The following is a 10965-nucleotide window of genomic DNA, read 5'->3' as shown; positions in this document are numbered from 1 at the left end:
AAACACAGCTTAGCCTTTTGTTAATCACCCTGTCATCTCAGATTTTGAAATTATGCTTTACAGATTATTATACCCCAAATTCCTCCGTTTGTTTGTCACGTTATGTTGAGAAATCCACTGGAAACAGCGGTCACAACAACACCGGAAAAAATTCAAATTATATCCATAATATCAACAGAAACATGGCAAATGTTTTTTTATAATCAATCCTCAAGGTGTTTTTCAAATATCTATTTGATAATATATCAACCGGGACAATTGGCTTTTCAGTAGGAGCGAGAGGAAAAATGACTACCTCCGTCTTTTACGCAAGAATCACTCAGAGCCCTCAGCTGGCCACTTACGCAATGTAGTCGTTTACACTCATTCTTCAACATAAAGGCGTGAAACTATGTCACAATGCTGTAGACACCTTAGGGAATACGTAGAAAAAGGAAACTGGTTGATATCCCTTTCAGTGGCCAATAGGGGAACATAGGAACACAACAGTTTCAAAACATGAGTCACTTCCTGATTGGATTTTTCTTAGGCTTTCGCCTGCAATATCAGTTCTGTTATACTCACAGACAATATTTGGACAGTTTTGGAAACTTTAGAGTGTTTTCTGTCCTAAGCTGTCAATTATATGCATATTCTAGCATCTGGTCCTGAGAAATAGGCAGTTTACTTTGGGAACATTATCTTTCCAAAAATAAAAATAGTGCCCCCTAGTTTCAAGAGGTAGGGAGCAGCGTGACCTTATGGTACGTAAGAAGTGCCCATCAAACCAATACAACTTGTGGGAGGTGAATCAGGAAGCATGAGGTGAAATATCCTCAGATTACCTCAACAAATTCACAATTAGAATGCCAAAGGTCTGCAAGACTGTAATTGCTGCAAAAGGAGGATTCTTTGATGAAAGCAAAGTTTGAAGGACACAATTAAAATCATTATTTATAACCGTGTCAACATCTTGACTATATTTCCTATTCATTGAAAACAAGGAAATTACTAAGTGACCCCAAACTTTGGAAATTTCAGTTTTTAAATTGTAATAAATGTGTAAACATTTCTAAAATCCTGTTTTTGCTTTGTCATTGTGGGCTGTTGTGTGTAAATTGAAGTGAAAAAACAACAACAATTGAATCAATTATAGAATAAGGCTGTAATGTAACAAAATGTGGAACAAGTCAAGGGGTCTGAATACTTTCCGAATGGACTGTTTACTTACAGTATTCTACTGTAAAGCAACAGAGGTGTAAAATGAAGTGCTAAGGCATCAATAAATAGAGAGTCTTGGTCTATTTGGCCAGTTTTCATGCGTTTCTCTGTCAGTCGTTCTTAGCGCTCTGTGTGGTGTCCAGGTTGACCATCTGCAGCTCTGTCAGTTTACTGCTGCTGTAGCTCGACTTCTGACTAATCACCATCTGCAACACAACACATCAACATCAGCATGCGCCACTGAAGACCTCAGTTCCACTTTGCATGCTTTAATTTGTGATTGTTGAGTAGCCTTCGGTCACACAATACAAGGTTAGGGTCAATTTAATTTCAATTCCATTCCTGTAAATTCATGAATTAAACCAAATTCAAATGACAATTTTTCCTCATTGAAAAGCATTGATACCACCCGCACACACGCCTGCACACATACACACATCCACTGTTTTTTTCCTGCTGTATTTGTACAGTTGCCAGTTTATTCGGTCTGTGTTGTCCATTTTGTCTAACATTGTTGTTGTTTTTCAGTCCCTTTTGTCTCTTGCCAGGCCTTCACTGTAAATATGAATTTGATCTTAATTCACTTAATTGATATTTGTTAAGAGAATATCCTGAATTGACTGGAAATGAAATGGAATAGACTCAAACCCTGCTGCCTAAGCACCAAATTATTGACATTAAATTTACTAACTTAATTCATCTCTTTTAGATAAGAAAGCCTTTTCTAAAAGCATCACTTTGCACAAGTTTGGTAATTTGTGTTGTTACTGTGTAACTATGTACTCTAACTAGGGCTCTTGAAACACAATGGCTTATATTCTGTTCCTAAACTTTAGTCAATCTGAAATTTCAATCTTGCATGACTTTCTCAATTATAAGTAACAAAACCAGTCTTCCAAATAGCATATGGTTTTGCTTGTGTCACACGTGTTGTCCAAATGTCATAGGACTATATCATCCACATACAGTAACAGTACAGGAGGCAGGACAAACCCTATCCCTCCACAGTGAGAAGACAGTGCTCTGTCCGGATGCATTAGTGCAGGTCAGTGGCATGCTGGTTGCAGATAGAATATGAGAGTTTCACTTGTAAAATGTAGGTCTTGCCGTACTGGGTGTAGCTGCACTGCCGAGACTGGGATCTGCATGGTGCCCGAGGGTGCCGTAAGGAATACCTGAGGGACAGCACCTAGCCAGAGAGAGACGGACACAAACAACATGAAGAACACAGCACTCTCATCTAAACTAACATTTTATCACTGAATATATACAGACACTATGTGCATGGTGTGTAATGTATACCACCCCACTTTGGGTCATGATCAAACCCACTAGCCTGTCATAATCAACATCCTGACTATATAGCTATATTCATACCAGACCTGGGTTCAAATAGGATGTGTTTTCATCCTTTGAGCACTTGATTGAGCCTGCCTGGAATGGGAGCATTTTGAAAGTTCCAAGCTCAATCTGCCCAACTAAAAATATTGTCAAGAAAAAAAAGACTTATTGAACCCAGGTCTAATTCATACGTCAATCAACCTCCCCCTCCCTGGTTCCCCATTAGCCCATGACTGATGTAGTCTCACCTGTGTCCCAGCGTAGCCTACTGTAGTCTAGCGTGGTCTCACCTGTGTCCTGGCATTGTCCATGGGACACCTGCATGGCCGAGGGGCCCTGGGAAAAGGTATTGAGCACAGCCAGGCCACCATCGGCCAGCGTGGGCGTGGACGCATACATCACTGTATGGGGGCTGGTGTACATCATGTGACCCGCCATAGATGTGGGCACTGACGATGTGACGATGGTCGCTGGGGGGAGTAGAAAAGTTAGTGTGTGAGACAAAGAAAGATTAGTTTATAAGAGACATTGCCCACCAGATGGCACCACCAGATGGTCCATTCTGTTCAACCTTAGTTGACCCTCATAACAGTATTGTAGACTACAACCTTTACCCACTCAGCTCACTCAGAGAGATACGTTAGAGTTAAGTTAGACTATGGCTTCAGCTTCTCACACATAACCAGAGTTGTACAGCCCTGTGTTTATCAAAGGATAGTTACCAGTGGAGACAGAGGAGGTCTGGGATATCTCCGAGCTGCTGTCGTTGGCATGTGTGGTGGGGTGCACCTGGATGGCCTGCAGCTGCTGGGTCATCCCTCCCCCTGGAGGAGAACAGGCAACACCAAACACCTGCTCACTCACCTGTACACTATTCTATCTTAATGTCAGAACACATAAATTATAATAATACTACAATTTTGACCCATACAGTTTTGGACATGGTTTCATACACCTACATATAATCAACTAAAGTTCATGCCTGCCTCATGCCTGTTATCCATTGTACATCCCCTCTGCAGCCAGACAGACAGACTAGTCTCCCTATTTTTTCCCGGAGCACAAATCAGAACATGAGTAACTACATCCGCACAAATGAAAGATAAATACTAGCCATTTATGGAAATCTGTAGTAAGGCCTATACCCAATTCCCCCCCTCTTACAATCACATTTATTTTATAAAGACCTCAAGACATCGGCCTTATCATCCCACAAATCTCAAAAAACACAACTGGGGCAGGGGATGCCCGCTTACCCATTGATATAGGAAGGGGAGAAAAAGGGCTCTGTGTTTCTGTAGCGCACATCTTACACCCAGCACCACATTGACTGGACTGCGCCAGGCTCTAACGGTGTGCAAGACTTCTCTCTCCACAGGCAGACACAGACTAGTCTATCGACAAACAGACTAGTCTCTTTCTTTCTCTCGACAGACTGACTGACCTAGGGAGACTGCAGTGGGGAAGCGGAAGACGGCCTGCTGTCCCTGCTGTGTCAGTTGCGATGAGGTGAGCGTCTGCCCCTGGATGGCCAAGGAGTGCTGGTGCAGCTGGCTAAGAGGAATGGTGGGGGTGCCGGGGGGGAGCGAAGTGCCTGCTGCAAGTTGGAGAGGAGAAAAGGAAGAGTTAAACAGTGGGAGGGTGTTGCATAGCCACACTTGGTCATATGGTCCATTGACAGTTTCTTTAGTTGCGCTATTAGGGTTTGAGATTTCAGAGTTTTTAAAGTTTTTTTAAGTAGTTTGTTGTTCCACCTGGCACTGGTCATGTACCAGACAGGTGGTGCAGAGAGAGTGGAGGAAAGGGATAGAGAGGCTCCCAAGCTACCCTTCAGCCTGCTGTCATAATGGGAGAGAAAAGACAGATTGGAAGAATGATCTGCTACCTCAACTAGCTACAGCTTCAGCCACACTGTCACTACATTTACATTTACATTTAAGTCATTTAGCAGACGCTCTTATCCAGAGCGACTTACAAATTGGTGCATTCACCTTATGACATCCAGTGGAACAACCACTTTACAATAGTGCATCTAAATATTTTAAGGGGGAGGGGGTGAGAAGGATTACTTTATCCTATCCTAGGTATTCCTTAAAGAGGTGGGGTTTCAGGTGTCTCCGGAAGGTGGTGATTGACTCCGCTGTCCTGGCGTCGTGAGGGAGTTTGTTCCACCATTGGGGAGCCAGAGCAGCGAACAGTTTTGACTGAGCTGAGCGGGAACTGTACTTCCTCAGTGGTAGGGAGGCGAGCAGGCCAGAGGTGGATGAACGCAGTGCCCTTATTTGGGTGTAGGGCCTGATCAGAGCCTGGAGGTACTGAGGTGCCGTTCCCCTCACAGCTCCGTAGGCAAGCACCATGGTCTTGTAGCGGATGCGAGCTTCAACTGGAAGCCAGTGGAGAGAGCGGAGGAGCGGGGTGACGTGAGAGAACTTGGGAAGGTTGAACACTAGACGGGCTGCGGCGTTCTGGATGAGTTGTAGGGGTTTAATGGCACAGGCAGGGAGCCCAGCCAACAGCGAGTTGCAGTAATCCAGACGGGAGATGACAAGTGCCTGGATTAGGACCTGCGCCGCTTCCTGTGTGAGGCAGGGTCGTACTCTGCGGATGTTGTAGAGCATGAACCTACAGGAACGGGCCACCGCCTTGATGTTAGTTGAGAACGACAGGGTGTTGTCCAGGATCACGCCAAGGTTCTTAGCGCTCTGGGAGGAGGACACAATGGAGTTGTCAACCGTGATGGCGAGATCATGGAACGGGCAGTCCTTCCCCGGGAGGAAGAGCAGCTCCGTCTTGCCGAAGTTCAGCTTGAGGTGGTGATCCGTCATCCACACTGATATGTCTGCCAGACATGCAGAGATGCGATTCGCCACCTGGTCATCAGAAGGGGGAAAGGAGAAGATTAATTGTGTGTCGTCTGCATAGCAATGATAGGAGAGACCATGTGAGGTTATGACAGAGCCAAGTGACTTGGTGTATAGCGAGAATAGGAGAGGGCCTAGAACAGAGCCCTGGGGACACCAGTGGTGAGAGCGCGTGGTGAGGAGACAGATTCTCGCCACGCCACCTGGTAGGAGCGACCTGTCAGGTAGGACGCAATCCAAGCGTGGGCCGCGCCGGAGATGCCCAACTCGGAGAGGGTGGAGAGGAGGATCTGATGGTTCACAGTATCGAAGGCAGCCGATAGGTCTAGAAGGATGAGAGCAGAGGAGAGAGAGTTAGCTTTAGCGGTGCGGAGCGCCTCCGTGATACAGAGAAGAGCAGTCTCAGTTGAATGACTAGTCTTGAAACCTGACTGATTTGGATCAAGAAGGTCATTCTGAGAGAGATAGCGGGAGAGCTGACCAAGGACGGCACGTTCAAGAGTTTTGGAGAGAAAAGAAAGAAGGGATACTGGTCTGTAGTTGTTGACATCGGAGGGATCGAGTGTAGGTTTTTTCAGAAGGGGTGCAACTCTCGCTCTCTTGAAGACGGAAGGGACGTAGCCAGCGGTCAGGGATAAGTTGATGAGCGAGGTGAGGTAAGGGAGAAGGTCTCCGGAAATGGTCTGGAGAAGAGAGGAGGGGATAGGGTCGAGCGGGCAGGTTGTTGGGCGGCCGGCCGTCACAAGACGCGAGATTTCATCTGGAGAGAGAGGGGAGAAAGAGGTCAGAGCACAGGGTAGGGCAGTGTGAGCAGAACCAGCGGTGTTGTTTGACTTAGCAAACGAGGATCGGATGTCGTCGATCTTCTTTTCAAAATGGTTGACGAAGTCATCTGCAGAGAGGGAGGAGGGGGGAGGGGGAGGAGGATTCAGGAGGGAGGAGAATGTGGCAAAGAGCTTCCTAGGGTTAGAGGCAGATGCTTGGAATTTAGAGTGGTAGAAAGTGGCTTTAGCAGCAGAGACAGAGGAGGAAAATGTAGAGAGGAGGGAGTGAAAGGATGCCAGGTCCGCAGGGAGGCGAGTTTTCCTCCATTTCCGCTCGGCCTTCCGGTCACTTTTTTTTTTTTTTTTTTTTTTTTTCCGGCCTTTTGTCACTACATACAGACTTCACCCAGCAACAACAAGGGTAATTAATACCTTACCATCAGTGACTGCACCACTACACGACATAAGACTTTCTAAGCTTTAAGGTGGTTATTGCCCAGTACTGCATAGTTGTAAGAGACATGGACCTCCTGTACTGATTTTACCTATTTTAATATCAATATTCCAGTGAGAGTAATACAGTGAATTCTTGGCAATGCAAATATACAGAATCAAAGATTCCTTTATAAAGGCGACAGCCACCTTATATTACAAAGTTTTCAAAAATCTGAACCAGAATATACAACAGGTGTAGTAGACCTTACAGTGAAATGCTTTCTTACGAGCCCCTAACAGACAGTGTAGTTTCACAAAATACAGATAATAATACGAGAAATAAAAAAATAACAATACAGTGCCTTGCGAAAGTATTCGGCCCCCTTGAACTTTGCGACCTTTTGCCACATTTCAGGCTTCAAACATAAAGATACAGTTGTATATTTTTTTTGTGAAGAATCAACAACAAGTGGGACACAATCATGAAGTGGAACGACATTTATTGGATATTTCAAACTTTTTTAACAAATCAAAAACTGAAAAATTGGGCGTGCAAAAGTATTCAGCCCCTTTACTTTCAGTGCAGCAGACTCTCCAGAAGTTCAATGAGGATCTCTGAATGATCCAATGTTGACCTAAATGACTAATGACGATAAATACAATCCATCTGTGTGTAATCAAGTCTCCGTATAAATGCACCTGCACTGTGATAGTCTCACAGGTCCGTTAAAAGCGCAGAGAGCATCATGAAGAACACACTAGGCAGGTCTGAGATACTGTTGTGAAGAAGTGTAAAGCCAGATTTGGATAAAAAAAGATTTCCCAAGCTTTAAACATCCCAAGGAGCACTGTGCAAGCGATAATATTGAAATGGAAGGAGTATCAGACCACTGCAAATCTACCAAGACCTGGCCGTCCCTCTAAACTTTCAGCTCATACAAGGAGAAGACTGATCAGAGATGCAGCCAAGAGGCCCATGATTACTCTGGATGAACTGCAGAGATCTACAGCTGAGGTGGGAGAATTTGTCCATAGGACAACAATCAGTCGTATATTGCACAAATCTGGCCTTTATGGAAGAGTGGCAAGAAGAAAGCCATTTCTTAAAGATATCCATAAAAAGTGTCATTTAAAGTTTGCCACAAGCCACCTGGGAGACACACCAAACATGTGGAAGAAGGTGCTCTGGTCAGATGAAACCAAAATTGAACTTTTTGGCAACAATGCAAAACGTTATGTTTGGCGTAAAAGCAACACAGGTCATCACCCTGAACACAACATCCCCACTGTCAAACATGGTGGTGGCAGCATCATGGTTTGGGCCTGCTTTTCTTCAGCAGGGACAGGGAAGATGGTTAAAATTGATGGGAAGATGGATGGAGCCAAATACAGGACCATTCTGGAAGAAAACCTGATGGAGTCTGCAAAAGACCTGAGACTGGGACGGAGATTTGTCTTCCAACAAGACAATGATCCAAAACATAAAGCAAAATCTACAATGGAATGGTTCAAAAATAAACATATCCAGGTGTTAGAATGGCCAAGTCAAAGTCCAGACCTGAATCCAATCGAGAATCTGTGGAAAGAACTGAAAACTGCTGTTCACAAATGCTCTCCATCCAACCTCACTGAGCTCGAGCTGTTTTGCAAGGAGGAATGGGAAAAAATGTCAGTCTCTCAATGTGCAAAACTGAAAGAGACATACCCCAAGCGACTTACAGCTGTAATCTCAGCAAAAGGTGGCGCTACAAAGTATTAACTTAAGGGGGCTGAATAATTTTGCACGCCCAATTTTTCAGTTTTTGATTTGTTAAAAAAAGTTTGAAATATCCAATAAATGTTGTTCCGCTTCATGATTGTGTCCCACTTGTTGTTGATTCTTCACAAAAAAATACAGTTTTATATCTTTATGTTTGAAGCCTGAAATGTGGCAAAAGGTCGCAAAGTTCAAGGTGGCCGAATACTTTTGCAAGGCACTGTATATACAGGGGGTGCCGGTACAGAGTCAATGTGCGGTTAGTTGAGGTAGTATATACATGTAGGTAGAGTTAATTAATTAAAGTGATGTATAGGTGAAAACAGAGAGTGGCAGTGGTGTGGAGAGGGGAGGGGGGGGCAATGTGAATAGATGTTCAGGAGTCTTATGGCTTGGGGGTAGAAGCTGTTTAGAAGCCTTGTGGGCCTAGACTTGGCGCTCAATATTTAGGGCCTTCCTCTGACACTGTCTGGTATGCGATATACAGTGCATTTGGGAAGCATTCAGACCCCTTCACTTTTTCCACATTTTGTTACATTACAGCCTTATTCTAAAATTGATGAAATAAAAAATGTTCCTCATCAATCAATACACAATATCATATAATGACAAAGTTATTATGTTGTTTTATTTTTTTTATTAAGAAAAATTATAATAAAATGAAATACCTTATTTATATAAGTACTTAGGACTTTGTTGAAGCACCTTTGGTAGCAATTATGACCTCAAGGTGGTTTGTTGCAGTAGCGTGACTTGCGTCTCCACATCAACTGTTTACCTTATGGAGCATTTCACATCTCCAGAAAGTCCTCTCAGTTTGGCTATGTTTTACATGTATAACAAAACACCAGTATCCAGGAAGGAAACATCTACATATATGGGCTCAGCAGCTCCTGCCTTTGATTTCCATTGTAATAGAGGGATAATTGGAAGGTCCAACACAATGGCCATCGTGGAGAGGGCTGCAGAGCTCTGCCTATAATTAGTAATGAATATTCAATGAATATTGGGCAGCTAGTGCTGAGATTATTATTTAGTCCTACTTCATGGAGCCCCGGCTCAGACAGAGTGTTGAGGAACCAGGCGTGGCCCCTCATTTACATCACATCGTGCCAGAAAAGCTACAGTATCCATCTAGAGAGATGGTGTATAAAATGTGCCACTTGTAAACAGGATTTGTTATACAGTGCATTCGGAAAGTGTTCAGACCCCTAGACTTTTTCCACATTTTGTTAAGTTACAGCCTTATTCTAAAATGATTCAATTAATTCTTCCCCTTCATTAATCTACACACAATACCCCATAATATACCCCATAATGACAAAGCAAAAAAATATATATGTCGACAACCAGACCTGGATTCAAATATACGCTTATTTAAGTATTTGTATTCTACATACTTATTTTCTGTGTATTTTTTTATTTTTATTTTTTATCCTGAAGTATTTTGAAATATTTCCTATAAATATTATTTGAAAATATTTTCAAATACTTGTTTTCAAATACAATTGAAATAACTCTAGGACCAAAAAGACCTGGGTTCAAATGCATGGAAGTACTTTAATGTTTGTATTAAAAAATGTACTTGAGTATTTTCAAATACATTGCAATTTACCAAGTGTATTTCCGAATACATTTCCAAATATTCAACTACTTGTATTTTTTAAGAAAAAATATCCAAATACTTACTTTGAAAGATATGTGAAAGTAATTTAGATACTTTAAAAAGTATTTGTGAAGAATTAACCCTCTTGAGTGATACACAAGCATGTGTCACAGAGTTGATCCCGGTGAACACCAACTCCATTGTAGAGAAGGATGTCTATGTATCCCAGTAAACAAACAAACTGCAGTAAATGGTATGCGTTTCTCCTTACAGATGGGTTGTGTTCATTAAGACACAGACAGACCAGTAGGATTGTCGAGCTTCTACTGTCCGAGAGTACTTAGTACCTCTGAACAGAGTGCCAGACATAATTTGCTAACCTAGTGCCAACTGATTCTACATGTAGAAGTGGGCAAAAAGGAAATCCGTCAGTCGTCCACTGGCGGATGGTGCCTATAACACACCGCGCACAGTCAGCAAGCGAACGAACAGTAAACTAATGGCCCCCTACTGTACAGACGAATATTTGGTCTGGTGAGTTTTCTCCTTTAGCCACCAAGCAGAAGAATACAGGCGCTCATTTTCATTTTCTGTTGCAAAAAATATTAAAACATGACCCTGGATGCTGACTGGTATGGTATAGTACAGCATAGATTAGTATTTTTTATTAAAGTATAGCATAGCATAGCTATATAGTTACCTGACATGAAGGTGAAGCCGCTGGGAAGCTGCATGACCTGCCCTCCGGAGGCACCGGTGGTCTTGAGAATGGTGCCGTTGGCATTGACGTTGCTGCTGGCCGAGACGGGCGCCAGGTAGTTGGTAATTGGGAAGGAGGGCCCGCTGCTTACCTGCATGCTGGTAGAGGTGGTGGGGGCCGTGGGCGTGTGGGTACTGGTGGTGCCTGGGAGGCTGGCCACCGTGAACGCAGGCTTTAGCTGGTCCTGGGAAAGGAGGGAAAATATGAATTATGAGTGGGGCTGTCAAAATAGCAGTTTCATG

General features: G+C 43.5%; 1 protein-coding gene across 6 annotated transcripts in view; it reads right to left on the bottom strand.

Moving 5' to 3' along the window:
- Positions 1-641: 641 nt before the first annotated feature.
- The window catches only part of LOC124038072 (serum response factor-like), a 66095-nt gene continuing 55771 nt past the window's right edge, over positions 642-10965 (bottom strand). For 3 of the 6 annotated variants that reach the window (XM_046353500.1, XM_046353504.1, XM_046353499.1), the window contains 6 exons: positions 10664-10907; positions 3986-4138; positions 3264-3365; positions 2790-3011; positions 2313-2389; positions 642-1406 (listed from right to left, as the gene is read on the bottom strand). In XM_046353500.1, the coding sequence (XP_046209456.1) occupies positions 1311-1406; positions 2313-2389; positions 2790-3011; positions 3264-3365; positions 3986-4138; positions 10664-10907 (894 nt within the window). In that variant the 3' untranslated portion in view covers positions 642-1310. Of the gene's footprint in view, positions 1407-2287; positions 2390-2789; positions 3012-3263; positions 3366-3985; positions 4139-10663; positions 10908-10965 lie in introns of all 6 variants that reach the window. The other 3 variants (XM_046353502.1, XM_046353503.1, XM_046353501.1) reach the window with 3 other exon arrangements.

The sequence above is a fragment of the Oncorhynchus gorbuscha genome, linkage group LG06 (assembly GCF_021184085.1).
Source record: "Oncorhynchus gorbuscha isolate QuinsamMale2020 ecotype Even-year linkage group LG06, OgorEven_v1.0, whole genome shotgun sequence".
In the NCBI taxonomy this organism is placed as follows: Eukaryota; Metazoa; Chordata; class Actinopteri; order Salmoniformes; family Salmonidae; genus Oncorhynchus; species Oncorhynchus gorbuscha.
Note: the sequence above shows the minus strand (reverse complement) of the source record. Positions and strands in the feature narration are given on the sequence as shown.